The 27,743-nt window shown below is 48.7% G+C and overlaps 1 protein-coding gene across 1 annotated transcript in view; it reads right to left on the bottom strand.

Annotated features, from left to right (window-relative positions):
- Nucleotides 1-27,743, bottom strand: part of LOC126525083 (rRNA methyltransferase 1, mitochondrial-like) — a 63,408-nt gene that overhangs the window by 4,592 nt on the left and 31,073 nt on the right. The window contains exons 7-8 of the mRNA XM_050173145.3: nucleotides 26,816-26,909; nucleotides 19,189-19,324 (exon numbers count right to left, since the gene is read on the bottom strand). Coding sequence (XP_050029102.2) covers nucleotides 19,189-19,324; nucleotides 26,816-26,909 — 230 coding nt within the window. The remainder of the gene's footprint in view (nucleotides 1-19,188; nucleotides 19,325-26,815; nucleotides 26,910-27,743) is intronic.

Below are 27,743 nucleotides of genomic sequence, written 5' to 3'. Positions count from 1 at the left end.
TTAATCTAATTTGAATACTAAGGAGTAGTGTTTATGTTATTCAAGAAGAGAATAGAAGGCAGGGGTTAGTAAAATGCACAGAAAATAAAGTGTCTTCGAAAAAAATTGCAAATGAAGTCGGAAATTCACAAATACGAATAAAGAGGAGATGCACATAGAAGCAAATATATTCGAATATGAGCTATTTCTATCAACTGATAGCAAGCTCAGTGGTATGAGGCCCGACCTCTGTCACAATTGAGATTCTCTCTCAACCGCTCTTAAGTCAACCTCAACTGTCCTGACATACTCTCAGCCCACGCACGATGCCTGAGTGTTGTGTTTCACTGCTTTAAAGAGTTTATTTTGGTTTGGATGAGGGACACCTGCATCTCGGCATCAGCCAAAATTTTGTTTTTTGAGCTCAAACTTCTTCAAAACAGCGGCAGCAAAGCTTCCTTTCCCGTTGATTCCTCAATGTGTACATCATTTCTGTTCTTGTCCTCCTTCTGCCACTCGTTCGCCCCAAGGTCCATTTGAAGCATCTTGGTCAGTTGCACAGTCCACGACTGATTTTTAGAACTCCCAAGGGTCGGGAAAATGTTCGAAAAATCGGCCAGTTGGAAAAAAATAAATGCGTGTCATTTACTGCCCTTAGGGGCTCAAACCGCGACAGGCACGTTCGAAAACGCTCTGAAGGCCTGTCGGTACACATATTAGGCATATCGGCTCTCGTACTGTGACAGGAAATACCGGGTGCACCTGTGTATAATTAAGGAATGCATACTGTGTTCCGTGGCAATAGCCCCTTCCCACACTGGTTACGCTTCACTGCAATACCTTTGCGTATGTTTCACCATGTAACATTTCTGTACAAAGGCGAAGCTGACTTTCGGAAACCGACATTATGCAACGCACCGTGTTTTCTAAGTTCCTAAGCCAATCGCGATGACCACAAATGCGTAGTCCGTGCAATTGCAGACAGCAGCTAATTCTTTCAATAAAAAACTCGGCACCCAACGGCAAGACGCTTCATAGCGAACGTCGAAGCAGCTAGGCCTAGCGTTGCCGCAGTGGTGGCAACGGCTGCCAGCGGATCTGCGTGCGAGAGTGCCGGATCGAGGTGGCGAAGTAATCAAAACAGGTGCGGTGGTGCCTTTGATTATTGCCGTTTCGGACCTGCGGTCACGGCAAAACGTCCGGAAAATCAGACGTCGAAGAGTTCTTGCGTCCGAAATTTCACACGTTCTGATACGTTGACTCTGTGGGTTACGTGACGGTGCTGCGAAGCCGTCCAAATTATCGGGAATCCGGAAAGTCTGTTGTTGACTGCACACTGGCAACTCCTCCAGCCGACGACAGCGCGTCAAAGACGATTCATTACGATTCCTGTCTGTTGCTCGAGCCAGCATTACCGCGACTCTCGAACCTTTCAATAATATTGCCGCTAATTTTCCCTGATAGAGGCCCAAATTCCCTGAGTTTTCCCTGACTTTTTCCAGACTACTCAAAATCCCTGAGAATTCCCGGTTTTCCCGGTTGGTAGACACCCTGCGCCTGCAAAGCTCCACCTAACGAATGTCACCGTGGCGCACTGTTCAAAATTGATTTTGGATGGTACCGTAGAAGCCACTACTTCAGATTTTGGTGCCCACGATGCGCCAAACTCGGAGGTTATCCCTCAGTTTACAGTTGAGTTCACGGTGTCTCGTCCCTTTACTGCACTACAGCGTACTAGATGGCTACGCATGGCTATTCTGGCACCGAGTGACATAAGTAGTGCGCTTGATTTCCCACTTATCTTTGCAACAATCACAATTTCCGAGTGTTGAACAAACTTCATCTCCATGTTCGCTCGTGCGAGTACGTCAGCAGCACGCACATAAGCTAAGCAACGGATGCCGCAGCCAGGACTTGTGTTGAAAGTATGGCCAACGTTAAAGCTTTGACCATGATGAGCACCTGCGCGAGCCGTCCAGATATCGCCAAGAGCAATGCATCGACATGACTGACATCATCAAAATATGCGCATGTGTTGTGTTGCGCGGCGCCGTAAATCTTGGATGCCATGGCTGACCACAGTTAGTGCCTACGGATGGCACCCACAAATGAAAAAATAAAGGCTTAAAAAGATATATTTGTTCTGAGCTAGAAAACAAAAAACAAGGAAAGTCACAGTTTTGCCAGAAAATCAAAGCACAAATGGCAATAGCAAAGAGGCAACTACACAAAGTAAGGTTTGTAGTGTGATCAGTGTCACGTGTGCTCAGGCAAACATGAACAGATTCCACTCGATGGCCACAAACACGCTGTCACAATGTGAGTGAACACTTTGCACTGTGTCTCAGAAACTCGAGATGCACAGGAACCCAATACGCGTCAAGGAACCAACCATCTCGGCTCAACCTTTGCACTTATCCCACGCCGTATCTCCAAGGTATGGCATGTGGACAGGTCAGACAGGCGCGAGTTCCTGTCCCTAAACCCCCGCCCCCCCCTAGCGCATGCTTGATCCCATTACCGCGCATTCACTCCCTCCTCATCCCCCTTGCACAGAAGTTCTCAGCTCTTGTGTTTCTTTGAACGCTGTGGACTGACATGCCCCCTGCAGCCTCTGCAAACAGTTTACCAACACGACAAATGGCACTCGAACTTTTCGTGAGGAAGGATGCTTGAACTCCCCCAACAATTTTATAGCCTTTTTTTTTTAGATTTACTAGCCATACAGGATCCAAGTACAACAGAACCTCACTGACACAATCCTGTTACATACGATTTCCTGGTACCGACGTTTGCTATCAAGAACACAAGAAAATGACCCAATCTATACGCTTTTTTTTTTACCAGTCCATATGTTCATGTAAAACATTATATCTCGGCACCAACGTTTGGTACATCGCCAAACTGTGACCATATGACACGTTTTCCAGATGCAAGATCCCATGTAAACAAAAAAAATGCGCAAGGTGCACGCAATCGAGCACGGCAGCCGCCCGCCACATCAGCTTCCCCGCTATACTCACCCACTCGTCTCACGTGAAAATGCCGGTACACACTCAGTTTCTTATTCCAGTACCAGCACATCCCCTCATGTGTAATCTCATGTCGCATTCACAACTATCGCCACCAACCCTACTGCAGTAAGCATCTTCACCCATCTGTTCTAGAGCGCATGGGCTGCAGTGCTGTTGGAAGCGTACCGCACACTTTTACTGGGCAATAACCCAAACACGCCGCCGTTCTCTATTACAGGCGGTATGATTTTGCTGCGACGGCAGCCCACGTCGCCCACCAGCTCGTTTACGTTTCAGTTTCTCATCGCACTCTTAAAACACAACGCACTAGGAAAACAAAATGCGTCTCAGGCTGCCAAAGTGCCACCAGCTTGATGCGCGTTGGCCTCTCGTTCTGCAACAATTTGCACAACGCTTCACATTACGTAGATGTCAACTACAGTTGAGTTCGTCAAATTTTTTTAGTTACTTCGGATCGTATGTTTTCTCAGTTAGTATGTTTCTTATCCCTTCCTTTTTCTCCATAACATATGAACTAGATTTTACTACACATGCTTGAAATGAAGAAAAAATTCATGAACTTCGTGGCACGAAATTACTTCATTAAATCGCAAAAAAGAAATACAGTTTTCACTGAAACTAAGATGGGGAAATGAAAAATAGTCAATTACACTGGGAATTTCGTTAGTCAAGGTCTGACTGTCCAGAGGTTCTAGAAATACATGGTGTAATATGGACAAGAAGTTACAAAAGATAAACACAGTCGAATCTAACACAATTCAAATTCGGAGGGGCCCGAAACTTTGTTCGAATTAAAAGAAAGACTTGTTCTTGAAGTATTCGTGCACCATAGCACGATGCACGAACGCTGCAAATCGTGAAGCACACAGCGAGCGAGGACCATGAAACTGGCCCCACCGGCAAGCGCTCACTTCCCAAAAACGTCAGAAAACAATACTTCAAGGAGCAAGCTGGCAATGAGCCGGCGGGGCTGGCAGTGCCAGCGCAGAGGCACGTACGTGCGGAGACCGTCGTATGTGAGGGAGTTACAAGGGAGTAGTGAGGGAGGACGAGGGGAGCGTAGTTGCGAGGAAGAGCGGGAGGGAAGTGGATCTGCTTTCCTGCCAGCTTGATGGATGGTGCTGCAGTCGAACCCGACTATATCGAACCCGTTTACATAGAATTATTCTACATATCGAACAATTTCTGGACACGGTATACTTCCAATGAGTATATATAGCAAAAATTACGCTTATATAGAACAAGAATGGCAACGACTCCCGATATATCAAACGTCAAGCGGCGGAAAAGTGCCCCCGGAAGTTGGCTTTCCCTCGCCGCGGCGGGTAAACCCGGCGGCGCAGCTCCATCCAACCGCTCTCCCTATCGTGACCGCGCTGCCTCGGATGAGCCGTCAGCACCCCCCCCCCCTCCCCCTGCAAAAAATGATCCTGGCCTGCCCACAGTGCTTGCTCAGACAGCCAATCAGGGGCTCTTGTGCCCTCGTCGTGCAAGATGGCGAAGGTGTGAGCTGTCTCGCTGTTTTTCTGGTTTATTGTGCTTGCACCTTGTGGGCCTTCTCCCGCAGTGTTGTCGTGATGAAGCGGCAGAATTCGCCTTTCGTCGTGAAGCTTGAAATCATAAATCGGGTCAAATGCAGTGAGAACTCGGATGTCCCGGCAGCGTGCAAGATTCCGAGAAGCACTCTCAGCCCAATCTTGAAGAATAAGGAGGAGATTAAGGTTAAAGCAGCCAAACTCGCGACCCGGTGCCCGTGACACCTGATCCGAACGCGCGGCCGTGTACGAGTGGTTCATCTGAAATTGCTTCAGCAGTGCCGGCTTCCGCGTGCTCGGTGATGACTATAAATTCTGATGAATGCGACGAAGCCATTGCCGGTGTTACTGAAGTTTGGAGCGAGCTGTCAAAATTTGCGGACGCTGTTGACGAATCAACGGCAGACGAGTTTGTGAGCGCAAATGATCACGGGAGAGCCCGAAAACAAAGACTACATTTCCGACATCACACCGAGCACAAGTGAAAGTGGGCACAATGAGGAAAGCAACGACGGTCCTTTGCCCACATCCTCCGAAGTGATTGGTGCGCTCGCACTAGTCTGGTGCGTCTGCGCGAATGCGGAAGGTTGCGGCCTCAGTTGCTCCGACTCCTTAGACAATGTGGAGAAGTGCATGCGTCACAGGCAGCGAAATTGCCCAAGCAGAAGAAAATGCAGGACTACCATAAAAACCGGAATATAAGTCGAACTTTTTAAAAAAATACCATTGCAAAAAGTCGACCCTCGTCTTATATACCGGACATTGGTGGAAAAACTACGGAAGTCTTGCAACAATGGGCGGATGAAGTAAAGAGCCACCTTCGCCATCGCCATCAGCAGCAGCGCGGCGTGGCGACATTGTGGCACTGCCAATTTGTGTTTACATTGTCACAAAGTTATATTGGTTAAAGGCTGCCTTTTCACATTTTGTTTCAAAATGAGCGGAAGCCGACGGCAATTCACTGTCGCCTTCAAGAAAAAGGCGATTGAGTGCGCGGAAGCCCACGGCAACCTTGCGGCACAGCGCGAACTTGGAGTATCCGAAAAAAGCATTCGGTACTGGCGGAGGCAGAAGCAGCAAACCAACAGAAAACGTCATTTCGTGGGCGGACCGCAAAACTGGAAGACAAGGTTGCGGAGTTCGTCCGAGAGCTGCGTGTAAGATCGTTGCCTGTGACTGCTGAATGTATCCATCTGAAAGCGGTAGAGATCGCGCGCGCCTCTGGACTGGGCAGCGAGAAGCACTTGTCATCCGACTCTAGTTCGGACGACTCTGATCAAAGGCGTTGCTCTGATTCGGAGTAGCGCGTGCGCACTTCGTGCCCTTCTGTGTACTGTACACCCGGCCAATTTTGACCCGCGTGTTAGTCAGCACCTTATCATCACGGCACAGAGCGGCGACATAGCCAAAGTAAGCGCACATGTACACATGCACGTATCTCATTTGATTCGCCGCTCAGCGCCGTTAATAAGGTGCTGACATGCACGCGGGTCGATGGTCGCGCGATACTGTTAAAAATTGGCCGGGTGCACATGCGAGCAGCATTTCAATAAATACTGTCACTATTGTGCATGAGTCGCATTTGTTTCAAGTTAAGGGTGTCTTTCGGTACTTTTGCCATTGAAAAATGTTTTTCTTTTCATTTTTAGAATTCGTTAGTAGGGGGGACCGACCTATATTCCGGTCCGACCTATAGTCCAGTCTTTACGGTATTTCATGTGAAACTAAGCTAGTTTCATCAATAAAGTGATATTATAAATGGTATGTGCTTTTATGACATCCAATTATTTAGCAGGCTTATATGGAACTATGCTCTACAGTCGCTGACCGCTTGTTCGGACCTCACGGGGACTGCGGAAATGTCCGAATAAACAGGTGTCCGAAAAAGCAGATTAAGAAAAAAAAAAAGAAATCCTTTACTTTCATGCACTTATTTGGGCTCGGCAGTAGGCTTGAAGAAATAATGAACGCACCGTTGCATGCTGTTTCGTTTACGGGAAATCAGATAAGCATGAACCTTGGAGAGGGTCGTATGGTCACTATAGGTGGCTGAAAGCACAGTCACTGCTTGTACACGCTATACATGTGACGGCAGTGTAGCATATGGTGCGTCATCATCTGACTCGGAGTCATCGTCCGGCGGTGCAGCAGAAACCTGACGAATGATCTCGCTGTCGTCGAGTTCTGCACATGCCAGTACAGCAGTGTCAGCACCTGTGAAACTGTCAAATGAAACGGTGTCCGGAATCACAATGCAACCACTGCGCAGGCCTCAGCAGAACATTTTCAACGTCAGTAGGGAGCACATCGGAAGGCAACAAATCCTCGGCCTCCCGGCACCTGCTTGCCGGCATTCCCCAGCACAGTCTGCGCGGGCACTGTCAGCACCATTAGACACTTGACACGATGTTTGCGTATGCCGCATTGGATCACTACAACCTCGACACAGCACACAAAGCAAACACCACCACGCCATCACGCCGACACCAGTTGCACAAATAAAAAACGTGGCCTACTCGCAGCGTCGAGCACGAAGAAAGAAGCAAATCAGCTGATGGATTGTATTGACATGGCTTACTAAGCTGAGACCGGAACTGCTATAGCCACGAACCAGGCAGAAACGGTGATGATGAGCGGGGATTTGCACTAGCGCCACTTCGGCAGCAAGGAGGCTCTGTTCAAAACAAAAATGGCGTTCAGCAAGTCGAACCATGCACCGGTCAGAGTCGGTGCATGGTGCTCTCGATCGATTTGGCTCAAGGAGTGTCCGAAAAATCAGACAAGAGGTTGCAAGGTGTCCAAACTTTTGGCAGTTGTTATACTTTTGGCAGGTGTCCGAACTTTCGGCAGTGGTCTATAGGGAGAATGGCAGTGCCGCGAAGCAGACCGAATAATCGAGCATGTCCGAATTTTTGGAGTCCAAAGAATCAGTCGGCGGCTGTACATCAAACTGATAGGCGTTTGTTTTTGCGAGTTCAACATAGCCGGGTTCGACTGCAATTACTTGTGACACCTAAGACTGCAATGGTCGCTGCAATGGTCACGCCTGCTGATGGAGTGGTGACAGGTAGAGCCTCCACCCACTTTGAAAAGACGTCCACAACCACAAGGAAGTAATGGCCCTTGAAGGGTCCCCCGAGATCCACATGTAGACGGGACCAGGGTCTCTGTGGGAACGGCCAGGGGGTGATTTCCACATGATGCAAGGCTCGCTGATGCTCCTGGCAGATTTGGCAGCTCTGCACCAAGTGAGCGATGTCCTGGTCCAGGCCAGGCCACCAAACATGGGACCAGGCCACCATCTTGGTCTTTTCTACGCCTGGATGACCCGCGTGCAGCAACTGCAAGACCCTGGACCGGAGACATTGTGGGATCACCCTAGAACCCTACCCACCCTAGAACCCCACAGTAGGCAGCCCTGCTGCAAGCTGAGCTCAGCGGCCTTGTGGCTATAGGCCTGCTGCACCAATTCCTCTCCACGGGACACCGCTTTGACCACCTAAGACAGGACTGGGTCCCGGCTGGTCGCTTGAGATACCGCAGATCTGGAGAGCCCCTCCGGGTACGTGTGCTCCAGCATGAACACTTCAGCAGGTTCTAGAACAGCATCAGGCACCTCTGGCAGGGGCAGGCGGCTCAGGGCATCAGTGGGTCCCAGGTCTTTTCCCGGACGGTAAACCAGCTGGTAACTGTAAGCTGCCAGCCTCAAGGCCCAGCGTACCACTCGAGGTGATGCCTGCACAGGAACTGCCTTGTCAGGCCCCAGCAGCCCCAACAGCGGCTCGTGGTTCGTGACCGCCACGAACTTCCGGCCCCACAGATACTGGTGGAAGCGTTCGACACTGAACATGAGGGCCAAACCTTCCTTGTCCAGCTGGCTGTAACGTTGCTCTGCAGCATGAAGCCGTCGAGAAGCAAACGACACAGGACGTTGCTGGCCATCTTTGTCCCAGTGTACCAGGACGGCTCCCACACCGTACAACGACGCATCTACGGTAAGGACGACAGGCTTAGCAGGATCGAAGTGCACCAGCACTGGAGCCTTGGTGATTAGCTCCTTGCTGTGCTGGAAGGCCCGGTCCTGCTCCTTCCAGACCCATTGCTGACCATCTCTAAGCAGTAGATGGAGCGGTTGTAGATGCTCCAACAGGTTCAGCAGAAAACTCCTGTAGAAGTTGATGAGGACCACGTAGCTCAGGAGCTCCTTCTTGTTCTGGGGCTTAGGTGCCTTGAGCACAGCATCAACTTTGCGGGGAGCCGGGGCTAGGCCTGCCTGGGAAATGACATGTCCCAAGTACTGAACGCTGGGGGCTAGGAAAACGCACTTTTCCAGCTTGAGTTTGAGGCCGGCGTCCTGCAGTCGTGCCAGGACGTTGTGCAGGTTCTGCAGGTGGTCCCCATCGTCGCTGCCAGTAACCAGGATGTCGTCCAAGTACACCGCCATGTAACTCATGCGCCTGAAGAGGTTGTCCATCTCCCTCTGGAATATGGCTGGGGCCGAGGCCACGCCAAATGGTAAGCGCGTGTACTGAAGGAGCCCCAAAGTTGTCGATATTGTGACATACTTCCGGGAGGCATCCTGGAGCACCAGCTGCTGGTAAGCATCTCTGAGGTCGAGCTTGGTAAACTTCTGTCCACCGGACAATGCTGACCAGAGATCTTCAATCCAGGGCAGCGGGTACTTCTCAACGGTAGCGACGGGGTTGATGGTAACCTTGAAATCCCCGCAGATCCTGACACTGCCGTCTTACTTGAGGATTGGTACGATGGGAGCGGCCCTTTCAGATGTCTTGACAGGTACCAGGATGCCCTCTCGCTGTAACCGTTGCAGCTCCTGGGTGGCCCCGTCCTTCAGGGCGAACGGCAGTGGGCGAGGCTTGAGGTACATAGATGCCAGCCGTCGTGCCAGCGAATGTGCCCACCCCTAGCTGGAAGAGGGACTTGAACTCGGTTACGAGGCTGGGGACGTCTTTCACCACATGCACGCTGGCTTCCTGGTACTCTGGCAGACGAACGTCCAGTGCATGAATCCAGTTTCGGCCCAGCAGCGTCGGCGACGACCCCTTCGTTAAGTAAAGGGGAAGGGTTGCCTCCCTGTCGCCAAAGCGAACGCTGACCTGTGCAGAGTTTCCCGGCCATTACTGACACGCTGGCCCCTGTGTCCAGCTCCACGGAAATGGGGTGCCCGCAGATTTCGACGGTCAGTATGTACGGCGGCACAGACAACGGTACAAAGCCTGTGTGCCACATGTCGAAAATCGGTGGGTCCTCGGCCACGACGTGGAGCCTGGCCGCAGAAGAACTTGAGCCTACTGCCGCACGCCCCCGCCGCATACCCTTGCAACGGCTACCCTGGCCGCGGGCTTGTGTGGTACCTGGGCTTCAATCAGGCTGCTGCTTGCTGTTCGTCCTCCCCCTTCGGCATACACGTGCCAGATGCCAAGTTTTCCTGCACGTGAAGCATTGTGCTTGAGAGAACTGGCACTGTGAGGGGGAATGGGCACCACCACAGCAACCGCAGGTACTGCCCTTTGTCGCCAACTCGTTGACCGCCGCTTCCGCTGACGGTGAGCCAGTCACACGGGAAATCTCGCCGGCGTCTTTGGCGGCAGCTTCCATTGCCAGCGCTGCCTTCACGGCGCCGTCCAGCGAGGGGTCGGGAAGCTCCAGGAGTCGCGTCCGCATGGCGGAGTTGTTGATGCCTCAGACAAAACGGTCCCGGAACAGCAAGTCCAGCTGGTTCCCGAAAATGCAGACACTCGCTAACCCTCGTAGCGCAGCAACGAACTGCCCGAGGGTCTCTCCTTCCCGGCGGCTCCGGTTGTTGAAGCGGAAACGCTCCAATAGTGTGGACGGTGCTGAGTTGAAATGCGAGCGCAGTATGGCAAGCAGCTCACCCAGCGTCTTAACCTGCGGCATGGCTGGCTGGAGAAGGTCGAGCAAGAGGCTGAAGACGCGGGTCCCGCAGCTGGCCAGGAAAATGTCCCGCTGTTTGGCCTCGCGTGTGTCGTTTGCCCGGAAGAACACATGGACTTGCTCCTCGTAAATTTGCCAGGCGGACCCATCTCCCTCGAACGGCTTGAGCCTTCCGTACAGCGGCATGGCGGCAGCAACGGGGGACTGTGTTTCGCCGCTTGCGGTGGCGTGGGACGATCCGTGGGTACTCGTCGCCAGTGTCACGATCCACCCGGATTCGTGAACAAGGGAGGGCTGAGGCACCCTCCGATAGACGGACGCTCCACAGCGTGGTGGTGCTGAATGATGACTGACCGTCGAGCAGCCGTGCTAGTCGGCGTTTATTGCGGTGCGGTGACCAATGGTTGCCTGCCCAGCTTGGCAGGCCACCGAGCCTGGCGGTGAATGAACATTATGCCTGAGGGGGCATCACATGCTTGCTACACAGGGGAACGAGGTACTGGGTGTCACCTTCGCATCCTTGTATTCAGGGTCTGTCTTGTCGTACAGAATCGGATGTGGTGCACTGTCTCCAACAACCTTTTCATCCAGTCGTCTCGGTTTAGACTCACCATTGTAAAAAAGCAAGCATGAACAAGACCAAACCAAGCCAACCAAAACAAGCGTGAGCGAGAGCTGACGTGCAATAGCACAAAACAAGTGGCCTAGCTGAACCAGATGCGAGTGAGACTAGAGCGGTCAGGCAGGTCTGCATGACACCAGTTTCCCACGCGTACGTCACTGTAAGGGCCACTCTCCTCTGCTCGTGGCTCACCTGGCGCCGCAACAAACCGCGACAAATCGACCTAGGACCGATCCCTCCCCCGCAGCGTGCATTTTGCGGCTTAGTGTGGCTGAGGCATTCTGGCACGATGCAGAAACGGCAGCCTTGCCATTTGAGAGCGGGTGAAATTTCTGCTATGGTTATTTTTTTTCTTCGTGCACAGCGTTGAGGGGTCTTTTCTGAGTTTTTCCTCTATGGCGGGGTAAAAGAGCAATGCTGGTCGGAAGCGCTGTCACGTGATTTGGCGCACTGCTGATAACATTGTCGGAGCGTGGTGTGTTCGAATTAACTGTCGAAAATGCCTGCACGTTTGAATTACCGGCTGTTTTCGCCCACTGGAATACAGATAACCTTGACGGGACCACAGCGTCGGTTTGAATTAAGAGTGTTCGAATTAATGAGATTCGACTGTAGTTCATTATATCGACATTTAACCGTATTCTTTTTATATTTACATATTACCGTATTTAGTGGCATAATGATCGCACCCCTGAATTCTGTCGTCAAAATTCTATTTATTTAATTTCCTGTGTAATGATCGCACCCCGAACTTGCCGCACCGATATGTCGTGTGCCAAGTCTAGCTAATAATGATCGCACTTACCATCTGTCGAATGGTACGCGAACGACTCTTCAAGACAAGCCAAGCGGTCTGCACGCACCAAACATTCCAAAGTAGATGCCCCATTTCATTACTTTCATCACTTTCCGCACTTCCATGACAAAAAGAGGTACAGTCCGATTTTTCGGACCCTCTAGGGAACGTAAAAACGTCCGAAAATTCAGGCAGTCCGAAAAAATGAATGCATGCAAAAAAACGCACTTTTTTTCTCTTTTTTTATCGGATCTAGAGGTAAAGGGCAAAGTACCAGGCTTCCGAAACCCTGCCGAAGCATCACTGAAGTGGCTATAAAAAGAGGCATTCAAAAACTCTCTATGCAGCCGACTGCCGATTTATTATGTACATGTGCATCGTTGGGCAGCCGGTGTTATTGCTGCAGTGGCTTGAAGAACTTGTTGATCGTTGTTTGGACGGCATTCCGGTTGCATGCGATCATATTCACCTCGATCTGAGCAAGGGTCATGTCAGCACTGTACACCGATGAAAGAGCCAACAGTGCTCGCGTCAACTCGGCGCTTGTAGGCGGCGCAGGCATTGGCTCCTCATTTTCAAATCGGAGTCTTCTGAATCCCCCACAACCTGACGGACTATTTCCTCCTTAGTCAGTTCTGTGCAGAAGTCGAGCAGGTTGTCGGCATCAACAAACTGTTCAAAAGTTATTTCCGTGGGTATGGAAACCCCAGCAGAGCGGAGGTCGTTGATCACGTCGTCCATGGGCGCCGAACTCCTTGCTCACGCCAGCCTGCGATCGGCCGCTCACGACTTGCTTAATAACGGCAGCTTTCTTCTCCATCGTTAACCGACGGTACTGCTTTCCGCGCTTCGATGCCATTGATGAGGACGACGAAGACGGAGTGGGGGCCATCGAAGGCAAGCGAAATCCTCAAGTTGCGCACAGTGGAGTTCGCTGACGAGCGCCAAAGCACCTAGGCCTAGCGTCGCAGAGCACACTTGACACAACAGCACAACCACACACCACGCTAGCCGAAACATGGCCGGCACAAACAAACGAAATGGCGCCGCTCCGGAAACTCCACCGGAGGCGGAAGTGCGGCGATGAACATAGCCAGCGTGGCCAGACCAAATCGGTGTGTGACGGCTAGATTCGGCTAGTTGTGGTTCAAAGTGGTGATATGCTTCGGCTGCAAGTCGATTTCCTTCGTAAGGGCGCTGCGCGAGGAGCCAAATGACCTTCTGTCGCGTCAAAAAAGTCCGGAAAATTGGAGGGCGGGGGTTCGAGCGTCTGAAACTTCAGATGTCCTTATACATTGATTCTATGGGGCTCATGGCGGTGCCGCGAAGACGTCTGAAATATCGGGCACGTTCGAAAATTTGGGCGTCCGAAAATTCAGTCGTTGACTGTACAACCAAACTTGCCTTTATTATGTGTAGGCTTTATAATGGTTGTGGTCAACAACAAAAAAGGCACCTTCCGATTCTTCTCATCTTCACTCGTGGGCACGCAACAAATCGCGAGCAGCAACGATAGTAGCCACGTTTACACTGATACGTTAGAAGTGTACCCTCAGGGTGCCTACCAAGTTGACATTTCTAAATTCCTTGAGTTTTCCAGGTTTTCCCTGAGCACCTTCGCAATATTCCCTGAATGAGCCAGAACATTGTTTTATGTCAAGACGGGCTGACACCATGTTGCCCGATGCTGTCACTCTCTTGTAAGCATGTTGAAACAAAAAAACTGATTTAATCCGCTTTGAATAGTAAAGAGTAATATATATATATATATATATATATATATATATATATCCCGAAACGTCTCTGTGTTATTTTCACCTTGACTTGGTCAGTGACCGCAATTTCTTCATCAATATCTATTGTATTCAAGAAGAAAATAGAAAGAAGGTGATAGCAAAATGCACAGCGGAAATAATGGGAAAACCCATTCCGAATCGAGTAGAACATTTTCAAAAATGAGGAAAGGAGATGCATACAGAAGTAAATATTTTCGAAAATGAGCTATTTCTATCAACTGATAGCAAGCTCATCGGTATGATGCGTGAACTTTGTCACAACTAAGATTGTCTCTCAACAGCTGGAAAGTCAACCACAGCTGTCCTGACATACTCAGCCCATACACAATATCTCAGTGTTGGGTATCACTGCTTTAAAGAGTGTATTTTGGTTTGGATGAGGGACACCTGCATCTGAGCGTCAGCCAACACTGTTTTCTTGAGCTCAAGCTCATTCAAAGCGGCGGCACGCTTCCCTTCTTGTCAATTCTTTAGTGCATCGGTCGCGTCTGTTCTCATCCTCATTCCGCCACGCGTTCGCGCCATAGATCATTTGAAGCATCCTCTTGGTCAGTTGTACAGTCAACGTCCGATTTTTCTGACTCCCTAGGGGCTGCGAAAAATCTGAAAAATCGGGCAGTCCGAAAAAAAACGAATGCATGTTTTTAACTGCCCCTAACATTTTTGTTACCGTGCATATTAAAATTGATCAGTGGTGATCTATACTTTAGATCGCCGATCTCGACATGTTAGAGCCGTTTCATATCCACTTAAGGCCATCCAGTAGTTAGTAGAGGCACTGAACTGTTAGAATCAGTTAAAATTTTTTCGCTCCGGTGATGTTGCTATCTTCGATGGACCTTTTTGCGAACGAATGCGCGTGTCTTGTAGTGAAAAGAGGTGTGGCCGTCACCTTCTGCCATGCTTGAGAAAAAAATCATGTCTTTCACGATTACACTGCACTAGCATCAAAATTCTGTAATCAAATGACTCCCAGTAAGCCAAGAATTAAATTATATCGCCGGCTTCGCCGTCCGACAGTGCTGAGCGGTAATAATTATCCTAAAATGATGCCAGCTGTTCACTAGTCAGCTTTGGTTTGGAGTCCGAGTCATTTTATTGCAACAAAGTGTATTTCTGAAGGTCCGCCGCATGTCTAGCATGTAGACCTGACATTTTCAACCGGTTTCCAAGAGTATCGGTTTTGCTTCTCTCGTAAAATCCAGGCAAGGGGCACAGCCGGTGTCACTGTGCAGCTATTGAAAGCGGCTCCCATGGTGTCGTCCCGCGCGGCTGCGTCGCGAGAAAAGCATCGTGCTCGAAACTATGCTGTGCCCTCACTTCAATTTAGTAATGAGCAGTCGATTTATGATTTCGAAGATGAAAGCAAAGCAGATGAAAGCTCTGATGGTGATGATGTTTTGAGTCAGCATGGGACATCCGCAACTGCTCACCGGCGAGTTTCCGTTACGGCCTTGAGCGGTCGCCTTCCTTGTGCGCACTTATCTGCCGATCTTCTTGCACAACCGGAGAGCTCTCCTAATTATCTTCAGGGTGTACACCTCGCTTGGTTATGATGTGCTGCCATCGGCAGCAAAGAAACTTCCGTTCACGCCAAGAAGGCCACCCGTAGCACATGTTGGCCCAGCACTGCGGATCAGCGCAAGGCAGTTTGCAACGGCGTGGGATTTCTTTCTGCTCTTCATCTCTGGGGAAGTGATCAAGACAATCTGCAAAAATGCAAACAGATATGCTTGGATGCATAATCTTGTAGTCGCCCAGCTACGCTGAGAGCGATTGGTCCTGGAAGAGGTGCATGACTCTAGACGAATTGCTGAAGTACATTCCTTGGACTTCTCATCGGACCATCCTGAGAAGATGCCGAAAAAACGGAACTGCAGAATGTGTTACATTGACCACAAAGATGAACAAATACCAGACATTTTGTTGGAAAAGTGCGGAATGCACCTATGCTCCACAAAATCCCAAACTGCTTCTCCGCATGGCATGAGGGATGAACTGGTCTTAGTTTCTACTTTGTATCCGAAGAACGGCGGTGTACTGAGCATTAATTTTTTTCAGACACTATTCCTGGATTATTTAACTTTGAAATGTATATTCTGAATTTTCTTTGATATTAATGTTTTAGCCGATATCGTTTTTATTGTTTTTTATCAACTGGCCGCCAAAATGGTGCTTTCTAGAATTTTACCTGAAATTTTTTTTGGTTGGCAACATATGTTTCTGGAAAGAGAATTTCATTATGCACAACATGCTATGCTGTAAAGTGTGCTGGAATATTATTTGTAATGGTAAATATTTTTTTCCGAGACCTATAAAAAACTACCATTTTCTCACGGTAACGAAAGAGCTGAGGGCTCAAATTGCCAGACGCATGTCTGAAAAAGCTCTCAAGGGCTGCAAGTACACTTATTAGGCATATCGGTGCTCGTACTATGGCAGGAGACGGGGGTGCACGCGTGTATAATTAAGGAATACACACTGTGTCCCATGACAATTACCCCTTCGCACGCTTATGTTTCACCGCGTAACATTTCTGTATTGAGGTGAAACTGTCAGAGACTAGGGGCCCTATAACGTAAAACTATTCCAATATGTTTCTATTCCAATCTCCTGACATCAAATTTGCATAACCACCAACGCAAGCACCGGGTGGTCACCCGCAGGGTTGTTTGAACAGACCAATCAAATGCTCTCCTCGTTCATAGGAGGTCACTTTTGTTTGCTTGAAAAACGAATAACATTGCCTACACTGAGCAGCTTGTCATATCTAATTGGCTGACAAGAAGTGAGGAGAACGCTCAAGTGGAGAGGGATTCGATGGGGCCGAGCCACTGCACTGAAAGTCGATAACCGGATGAAGAGGGTTGTGCCGGCGTCTACGATTGGTCGGCTTTCCCTTGCTTAGCTTGCGGTGGCTGGTCGAAAATCGCGGCGGCATGCAACGGAAGCTCAAGAATGACGCTAAAACGGACCCTCAGCAAAGAAGAGTTGGCAGAATGAGGGGGTAAATGCGCCGAAAGTGCTTGAAAACGTTACACGGCCACGCAAGAAGCTTTATTATACGCAAATACACCCATGCTCTCCTGCAGGTGCGAGTAGCCAGCGTCTGAGCGATCGGCGGCAGCCATCTTTTATTCCTTTCGGAACGGGGCAGCCTGCGGCTATTCCGAAGAAAATTCAGTTTTGTTCGGCATATTAATGCATCTTTATCGCATACACGTCACTTTGACGCAGTGAGTTCTTGCAGTTTTGTGACGTCGCGTGACAGGCAGGTGAAGTGGGTGCAGCCCGAAAACTTTTTACCAATAGCCGAGGGCTAATGGCGAAAAGGGGTCGAATGAGAAATAACTGTTTTTCTTTTTTCTGTCAAATCATGCATAATCAGTGTGTACACATCATATCAGATGGGGAGGTATCGCGGTTTTCGTGACGTCGCGTGACAGACAGGTGAAGTGGGGGTGGTCGAAAAATGTTTTTGACCAATCGTGGAGGGCTGATAGCAGAATTGGAATAGAAAAGTTTGGAGTAGTTTTACGTTATAGCGCCCTAGCATTAAGCAACGTTCTGTGCTTCGCGAGCTTCGAAGCCAATCGCGAGGATCACAAAGGCGGAGTCGGTGCCATTGCTGACAGCAGCGAATTCTTCTTTCAATTAAAGATATGGCACCGCACGGCAAGAAGTTAGCGAACGTAGAAGCAGCTAGGCCTAACGTTGCGTGGTGGCGGCTACCGCTGCCAGTAAATCTGCGTGCGAGAGCACCGGTTTGAGGCGGTGAGATAATCGAATGGCGGCGGTGGTGGCTTTGATTAATGCCATTTCAGACCTGCAGTCAGGGCAATATACATTGACTCTATGGAGCACATGGTGGTGCCGCGAAGCCGTGAGAATTATCAGGCATGTCCGAAAAATCGGGCGCCTGGAAAATCAGTCGCTAACTACTCTGGTAATACCTTGTGCCGATGACACGAGTCAACGACAGTTCGTTGCGATTCGTCTGTTACTGGAGCCAGCATTAACACGACTTTCGTTCCCTTTCAATAAAATTACAGCTAATTTTCCCTGATAGAAACACATATTCCCCGAGTTTTCCCGGAGTGTTTCCAGACCATACAAATTCCCTGAATATTCCAGGTTTTCCCGGTTGGTAGACACCCTGACACTATTCATACGCCGACGCTTGTAACACACCTAAGATATTCGCCCACCCTTGGCGGAAACGTGCCTATTAGGATAGTAATGAAGACAGATGTCGCAGTTTCCGCAGCATGCCGGCCATGTGTTTCTATGTCACTGGCAGCTAAGCGCGCCCATCTGTTCCTGTCCCCTCAAAGTGGACATGGGTATGTTATTGCCGCAAACTTGCCAATATTAATGATATTATTCATTACTTATACGGAAGAAACTGTTTCAATGCACGTAATGCACTCAGGAGAAAAAAAAAATCACGTTCGGCACGTTCAGCTTGCTCTGCTGGCCGCCATTTTTGTTTTGGTGTCCCGCACTACATACAGCGGCAGCCGCCTATTTGTCGACCTGCTGTCATCCCGCAGCAAACGCGGGATGAAAAAAGTTTCTTTTCGCGGGAAATTTTACCCGCGTAATGATCGCACCCCTGAATTTGCATCAATTTTTTTTACAAAAATGTGCGATCATATACGAGTAAATACGATAGGTGATTTTGGTTTCAGAGTCCGGCAGAGTATTAGCCCATAGCTTGAACTGAAGCTCCTCGCAACTCTCATGCGAAACTGTGCATTATAGTAGACAAAATTTTTGTTGGCCAGATTACACGTCACCCGGATGACACAATGTTCTAGCGCAGTCCTGAGAAAGTTGTATAACCAAGGTTCCACTGTACCTATTCTGAAACTCTATAGACCACCATTTATCTTTTGCACAGCACATTTCAGGATCAGACCCACTCTATCTTGTCCTCTTACGTCAACAAAAGACCCGCTCTATGAGCAATGGAACAAACAGGAAGGCAGCGGTGTGGATTAGAGGGCAAATGGGGGTAGTCAATATTTTAGTTGACAAAACCCACTTGTGCCCTTCACTGGTTCCGCAAATAAGGCAACGCTGCTCAACGATGATCTCCACGACCAAGGGAATCAGAGTGCATACCTCGTGCAGTGCAGCAAACATGTGACTGCCCATTACTTTTACTTCTGCACAAGCTAACAATGTTGATACGTCGGTGCGTCATGACGAGTTTGGAACTATTTTCATGTATTTGGGCAGTTGTGGCCCCATAAATGTTCTTGAAACCTGCAAAGTCCACTCTCTGGCTCCTCTAGAATGCAATGTGGTCCATCTTTAGCATAAAAAGTTAAATCCGTGTGTCACAGTGGGAACTTCAAATGCACTGTCACTCACTTTTACGTCTTTCCTTGCTCACTAATCCTCCTCTCAGGGTAAGCGTGGCTTTTTGGGTATTGTAGGAAGACAGTTCACTCATACAGCTAAAATGGTTTTGCTCTCCCGTGCCACCCTGGCAGCCACTCACCCACAATCAACAGCACAGGCTTGTCAGGTGGCGGTAGGTCCCAAGTGAGCTTGCGACTTTCAGTGCCTGACGCATGTCTTGTCGAGTCGTTAAAGCTTGACGTCCCCACAATCCACCAGCCCTTCGCCTTCAGCTCCTGCGTAAATAACCATTGTCACACAAAAGCACAGCCTAAATATGACACTTCTATACCTCGAACACCATAATATTGGGAGAAACAATATTTTTAGCATAGAAGTCCTATCACTTACATATACAGAAATGTTTTCATTGTGGCCAAAAAATGCCTGAACAATGCAGGAAAGCACACATAACTGAAAACCAAGTACTGTACACATTTCTGTTTGTAAACTTCTTGCAATTTTTCTTTAGTTCTTGTGGCATATTGTTGCTCAGGCAGTCTTAACCTATCAATATCAAACAGAATTTTTCCACTAGCAGAGGTTCAAAAGCTATTTAATCACTTTCCTTCTAAACAGCCCTGTCAGGTACTTCAAAAACTGCAGCTTGACACTGTTACATTTGCAAATAAGCTTGATCGCACACTCTGCTTTGCTACGCAGTCATACCCACTTATGACAATATTCAAGTGCCAAGAAAATCCCATAGATGCGACCAATAATTGTTATGACCAGGTTGCAAGAAAAAATGCAGAGGGGACAAACATTCAAACATCTCATTTAGACAGAAAGTAGTACAGTCTAGCCATCCTGTAGCCTTACCGGTTTTAACAATACTCGAAGGTAACAATCAACAGCTGCAGCACTATCAACTTTTGTGTGTGTTCCGTGGCAAAACAAACCAACTACAGTCGAACCTCGGTATATAGAAAAGCGCAGTGATCGCGAAAAAGTTAGATATAGCCAGAATTCTATATAGAAAATCATGTAAAAAAAACGCGTCAAGAACTTCTGCAAATCAATCAATGAACCAAGGGCGCAATCGGGGATTGTTCAGTGCGGGTTCGGTTGCCTAGGCCACGCCAACTTCGTCAGCCGGGAGCGCGCTGTCAATTCTACCGCATGCAATTAGCCTACGCAACGCCTCCTCTAACTATACGAGGCGTTGGCCTATACCGCACCGACTTTGTCAGCCACGCTAAGTGGGCGTGGGCTAGGCCAATCGCACGCGGCACAACCGAACGCGCACTCCGAACAACGATCCCCGATCACGCCCAAATCGTGGTGCAGTAAATACTCACCTGAAGCTTCACACAAAGTATTTATTTATTTGTCTGAAAGTACTGCAGCAGTGCAGCCTGCTTCTTATTGGCAGCCGCGTGCTTAAACATGGAGTCCTCAACATAGTCTAAACGATCCACATGCGATAGGCCGGTGCCTCGGTAGCAGCATAGAAGGGCCAAAGCAGCTACGGCTTCAGTTGAAGCTGGGAGCAGGGCAACATCAGTGCTTGCGGGACCAACCTCAGAAGAGTCTTCGTTTGGCCGCTACTTTTGCTGTGATCTTCACATCCATTAATCAAAGCCTTTTGAAACACTCAATAACAAAGTATCAAGTGGCGTCTGCCAAAGCGTCTATGAGTGAGCCCAGTGAGTGCGCGCTGTCACGCATCATTGTGGATGCAAACCGCCAGTCCTCACGAGGCGCGGCAGGCGGAGCGTCGCACCGACGTGTAGTCAGTGCGGCAAATGCAATGCGTCATTGACATTGTTGAACTAGCCAAGCCGCCACGTGCGTGCGTACCCCGCTACGTTCAAATGGCACCGTCGGCGTGATCGATGTGAGCAGCTATAGTGCGCAGCTGTCGAGAACGCCCATCGCCTGCCAAATGAGCGCACCTGGTCTGGGGTGGCTGAGTTCGATATATCCACTTTACGTCTGACCCTGTCTGAAATAAAAAATATTAAATGCGCGCGATCTTCCAGGTGATATAGAACATGTTCGATATAAGCAATAATTCGATATATCCGTGTTCAATATATCGAGGTTTGACTGTACTACGAAGTTCCCATGCTGTGTTATTGGCTACAACAATTAAATCTCGCTGCTGGGTGTCTGCACCTATGAGAAAAGGAACATGAAATACAGGAAAAGAAAGAAAGAAAAAATGCAAAGTCCGCCACAACCCCCTTTTGTGCCACACGGCACTCCTTCCATCGCCCCTCTACCATTACCATTCCACCCCTCCGACACTGGTGAGAGAGTGAAAACGAGATGGGAGAGGGGCAGAAGAGCAGCAATGCGATGCGATGAAGGCGTGCAGTGCGGGGTGCCCAAAACAAAGGTGGGTGTGGAAAAATGACAGCTCGCTTCCTCCCCCCCCCCAAGGATATCTCTTTTTGGCCTACACACCCAGTAGACCAGATTTAATTGCTATAACCGATAAAATGGCAAGGAAGCATTGTATTAAGCAGCTTAGTTTACCAGAGAACAAATACAGAAACTGACAGTGCACTGGCTACTCAGTTATATTGAATATACAGTCGAACCCGGCTACGCCGAACTCGCAAAAAAAACGCTTAACAGTTTGATATAGAGCATCATTCGATATAAGCCTGCTAAATAATTGGATGTCATAAAAGCACATACCATTTATAAAATCACTTTATTGATGAAACTAGTTTAGTTTCGCACGAAATAGTTCTGCATTTTCTTCTGCTTGGGCAATTTCGCTGCCTGCGACGCACGCACTTCTCCCCTTTGTCTACAGAGTCGGAGCAGCTGAGGCCGCAACCTTCCGCATTCGCGCAGATGCACCCAAGTAGTGCTAGCGCACCAATCACTTCGGAGGATGTGGGCCAAGGACCGTCGTTGCTTTCCTCATTGTGCCCACTTTCAGTTGTGCTCGGTACGATGTCGGCAATGTAGGCTTCGTTTTCGGACTCTCCCGTGGTCGCGACACCATCATTTGCGCTCGCAAACTCGTCCACTGTTGATTCATCAACAGCTTCCAGAAATTTTGACAGCTCGCTCCAAACTTCGGCAACACCGGCAACAGCTTCGTCGCATTCATCAGAATTTAGTGATCACCGAGCATGCGGAAGCCCTAATCTCCCCCTTATTCTTCAAGATCGTGCTGAGAGTGCTCCTCGGAATCTTGAATGCTGCGGGGACATCAGACTTCTCACCGCGTTCGACCCGATTTATAATTTCGAGCTTCACGACGAAAGGCGAATTGTGCCGCTTTATGATGGCAACACTGAGGGAGAAGGCTCACAAGGCACACACACAATGAAGCAGAAAAGCAGTGAGACAACTCGCACTTTCGCCATCTTGCACGACGAGGACACAAGAGCCTCTGATTGGCTGTCTGAGCAAGCACTGTGGGCGTGCCAGGATCATTTTTTGCAGGGGGGTGTCGACGGCTCGTCCGAGGCAGCGCGGTCACGGTAGGGAGAGCGGCTGGATGGAGCCGCGCCGCCGGGTTTGCCCGCCGTGACGAGGGAAAGCCAACTTCTGGGGGCACTTTTCCGCCGCTTGACGTTCGATATATCGGGAGTCGCTGCTATTTTTGTTCGATGTAAGCGTAATTTTTGCTATATATACTCAATGTAAATATACGATGTCCAGAAAATGTTCCGATATATAGAATAATTCGATGTAAATGGGTTCAATATAGTCAAGTTCAACTATATTGTTAAAACTAGCATCATTATAATTGGGTTTGCCTGTACTGAATTATATTACAGCCATGAACAATATGATCTTGAGGGGGTACACGGGTTTTAGAGACCAAAATATTGCGAAAAAATCAATACTCTGAAAACGGTATTTTTGGAATTTTCAATTCTACCACTTTGCCAAATTTTGTGCAATCTAAATCAATATTTTATCTGTAACAAATTTTTCACAACAGTGTCAGCCAAATATGAGCCAAAGTTTCCGTAAAAAAACTCTTCTTCCACGGCACATGACCGCCCCCGCAGTCATTCAGTCATGCCGACTTGTATATCGTTTGAAAGAGCAAGCTCTTGTCTTCATTTTCAGACTCCCACCGGCTTGATCCACGCGATGGCAGTGAACAAATTCCGCCTCAAAAAGGAGACCCAATGTGTGCTGTAATTGGCCGACAAAAGGCATGTGACCCTCAGCTAGCCACGTCATTGGCTAGACTGGCATCGTCTGCATCACTCCATGGCTACTGCGCACATGCCATGCATGCTACCGAAGTTTCCCACGCTGACAGCGATACCGACCCGTGACTCCAAAGTTCGCTGCAAAGTACAAATTTACAAAATAAGGAAGAGGAAGTCGGCTTACAACTTCGAGAAACGACGCTCCGCCACACCGCTTCCCGATGACATTGATAACAGCTCGCTCCCGCAGTCGAGCGACGCTGGAGATCCCGATGATGTGCGAGGCCTAGTCCCCCAAAGCACTCCTGACAACAGCCGCGTTTCATCGACGCTTCAGCACGACGCTACTATTCTGCAGCCGGAATTGTTGCGGCACACTGAGAGTGAAGCTCAAGGAAAGCTTCAAGCATTAGCGTCAACTCCTGCTACCAACCAAAAATTGGAACTACTAGATCACGTTGACGACACTGCTGCCGGGACAAACGAGCTGGCTACATCTGCTGAGCATGCGTCTGCTGAAAACTTGCAGCGGGTGCTCAGAAGGCATCACCGTAGTGACACTAGCCCAACAGACTACATTCCTGGAGGCTACTAATGCAATACTAGCACTTGTATATATTCAAATATTTTGTGGTGTTATGCTATAAAAGTAAGCTCATTTTGCTTTTTCCAGTTTTCTCAGAATCTCATTTTTGGTGTTTCTTAAACTTGCCGAAGCGCTATCTCGGTATTCAGGGCACATAGAACCATAATGTTAGCAGCCACATACAGCTACATGTGTGTACTACACAATGCTAGGAGCAGATATTTTTAATTTCGCTTTTGTAAATTTTAAGATCTGGCTACTAATTGGACCACATGATTGCCAGGTATAGAGATTGAACTTCAAATTGCTGTAAAATTGATAATACCTGCAATATAACAAAAAGCAGTCCTGCAGTTGCGTTGCTTACACTTTGTAGTATCCAGTCATATGTCTTTAAAAACATTCTGGCTGATACTCTTCTTACAACTGTTCTGATAAACAACAGGTGATTAAGTTTTAATTCAATCTGGAGCAACTCAGTCAATTTAAAATAATTATCTTTTTGAAATTAGCATGGAAAACTCTGTCTGGGTGACAATTTCTATTTAGTCAAAAAGTTTTAAAAAGATTCTAAACACCTACAGTCAACGACTGAATTTTCGGACGCCCAAATTTTCGGACATGCCTGATATTTCGGACGTCTTCGCGACACCACCAGGAGCCCCATAGAATCAATGTATAAGGACATCTGAAGTTTCGGACGCTCGAACCCCCCGCCGTCCAATTTTCCTGACTTTTTGACGCGACGGAAGATCCTCTGGCTCCTCGCGCAGCGCCCTTGCGAAGGAAATCGACTTGCAGCCGAAGCATATCACCACTTTGAACCCCAACTAGCAGAATCTAGCCGTCACACACCGATTTGGTCTGGCCACGCTGGCTATGTTCATCGCCGCACTTCCGCCTCTGGCGGAGTTTCCGGAGTGGTGCCATCTCGTTTGTTTGCGCAAGCCACATTTTGGCTACCGTGGTGTGTGGTTGTGCTGCTGTGTCAAGTGTGCTCTGCGACGCTAGGCCTAGGTGCTTCGATGCTCGTCAGCGAACTCCACTGTTCGCAACCTGAGGATTTCGCTTGCCTTTGATGGCCCCCACTCCGTCTTCGTTGTCCTCGCCGATGGCATCGAAGTGCGGAAAGCAGTACCGTCGGTTAGTACCGGCGCAGAACTGACTGACGAGGAAATCGTCCGTCAGGTTGTGGGGGATTCAGAAGACTCTGATGTTGAAAATGAGGAGCCAATGCCTGCGCCGCCTACAAGCGCCTAGTTGACGCGAGCACTGTTGGCTCTTTCATCGGTGTACAGTGCTGACATGACCCTTGCTCAGATCGAGGTGAATATGATCGCATGCAACCGGAATGCCGTCCAAACAACGATCAACAAGTTCTTCAAGCCACTGCAGCAATAACACCGGCTGCCCAACGATGCACATGTACATAATAAACCGGCAGCTGGCTGCATACAGAGTTTTTGAATGCCTCTTTTTATAGCCACTTCACTGATGCTTCGGCAGGGTTTCGGAAGCCTGGTACTTCGCCCTTTACCTCTAGATCCGAGAAAAAAAGAAAAAAAGTGCGTTTTTTTGCATGCATTCATTCTTTCGGACAGCCTGAATTTTCGGACGTTTTTACGTTCCCTAGAGGGTCCGAAAAATCGGTCGTTGACTGTATTCCCCCCTGCGATTCATAAGCATGACAAAAACAAAACCACTTCGGTAAAGAAGCACCGTCACTTTATCTACAAAAATCATAGACGAGTGAAATTAGTTTCACTATCACTGTTCTGGGCTAATATATTTAAATGTGTAAAGGCCCACACTTCTTTTTTCAAGATTTCTCAAAGGGTGTGGTCCTTACATGAAGCCAGCCTATGACCACTCACTGTAGACTCAAATTGCACACCAAATGCTATGCAGAATAATGCAACCACTGGCAGCCAACTATTAACACTTTTAATTAATTAATCATCCTTGTGGCTTCTGCTGCCCTCGTCGTTTGACAAGCTCGCCTCATCGGTGCCCTCCCAAAGCTCACTGTCCTCTATGCCATCCAATATGTTCCAAGATTCCAGTCACCTTGAAGCTCTCCACAACTGTCTTGAACAAAAACCCACACTACGCATTTTATATCAAGTCAAACTTAGTGCAGTGATGCCCTCTTTGTGTGCCTCAAAGCGTGAATTAATTCTGGGGTTTTATGTGCCAAAACCACGATTTCATATGAGGCACGCCATAGTGGGGCACCATAGATTATATTTTGATCACCAGGGGAGCTTTAACGTACCCCCAATGTATGGGACACAGGCGTTTTTGCATTTCGCCCACATCAAAATGCCGCCACCGCGGCCGGGACTTCCTCCCTGAACCTCGTGCTTAGCAGCTCAACACCACAGCCACTAAGCCACTGCGGCGGGTCCCAAAGCATGGTGAAGGTAAACAACGACCAGCAGCACGTACAATGCTGGATATATGCTGTGATACGATGACGATATATATATGACGGATATATGCTGTGATACGATATGCAGCACTGGATATATGCTGTGATACGATGACGATAGTGATACCCCCATCGGCAGGCCAGTAACTAGTGCCACCTAGTAGCAGCTTGCAGAAGTTAACCAGAACGCACCCTGGTCTTGGAGATCTGGCATTGCGCACTAGCCTGATTCCAGAAGGCCATGCACACAGGTACACGTGTGAAACATTTTTTCCAAGTTTTCCAAACTAAGATCGAATTATCAAGGTTTTACTGTATGTGCCACTTCAATGCACTGAGCTGTCACACTTGGTACCGTCCGAATCTTGTAGCAACCCATGTGCTTAGGCGAAATGCAGGCAATAAATGAATAAATAACCTCATACGGGGGCTAGTTTGTTTGCGAGTCTACAGCCACAGCCAGGAAACATTTCAGAAAACCAGTAAGGCAAGGTTGTACTCAGTAACAGGCATGTGTGTGCCTCCATAAAGCTATCTTTTAGTCATTTCTTGATGACAACCCCCACTCTCTCACCGTCACGAATTGCTCCGGCGTTTGCAGGACATATAAGTCCATCAGTTCCAGCGCTCCCGAACTGGCCTTGCTCACTGTTGGCGACAGACGGCAACTGCGAAGTGTGAGAAAGGACAGACACAAGCAATGTTTTGTGGAATACATTATGTCGGGTCGTTGCTTCTTTTCACTACCAGTGAATTTGTGAATTCTAGAGGCATTCTCACGCATACGAGAAGCAAGAGGACCAATGCAAGTGCCTTTTACATTGGTACACGGTCGTTAATTCCGTTTTAAAGTTAAACCTCAATATAACAAACTTCAATAGAACGAAATTCTTCATATAAGGAACTGTGTAATAACTTTTAATGATTGCTTGTCCATAGAACCTCAACATAATGAGGTGTGTTTATACCAGATTTCAATTTAATGAAATTTCACTGCCACCGTGTAGGAGTACCTAAGCAATAAATTGAAACTTGCACGGACACACACGGTTAGATGGTTGAATTGCAAGCGGCTGCTTATGCATGCGCCTCTCAAATCATGCGCCGCGTAACCATGGTCCGTGTAACGTGCAATAAGATCCTATTGCGCCCTTCGTGCTGTATGCTTCGAGTACAAGTGAAAGCATGCGATGGGGAGCCGAAGAGAACGGCGGCTCGACGATTGCCCATCTTCCAGTCCCGTGCAAAGCAGAAGAAGGGGAGCGAACTCCCGGTAACACGATCAAGTGTGCGAGACAAGGGGAGAAGACGTAGGTTGGCACACGTCTCCTTTTCTAGCGTGACGGTGCCCGCACATGGCTGTCAGCGTGGCCAAGCACATACACGGCGCGCACACCCTACTTTAGGGGCGACCAGCCGCACGTGCAAAGAGCAGGCGTGCCAAGATGGCACGGCATCATGCGCGCTGTCCTCGTGCGTTTAGTAGTGCACGTTGCGTAATC

This window comes from Dermacentor andersoni, chromosome 3, assembly GCF_023375885.2.
Source record: "Dermacentor andersoni chromosome 3, qqDerAnde1_hic_scaffold, whole genome shotgun sequence".
Lineage (NCBI taxonomy): Eukaryota > Metazoa > Arthropoda > Arachnida > Ixodida > Ixodidae > Dermacentor > Dermacentor andersoni.
This window is presented reverse-complemented; position numbering and strand designations above follow the sequence as displayed.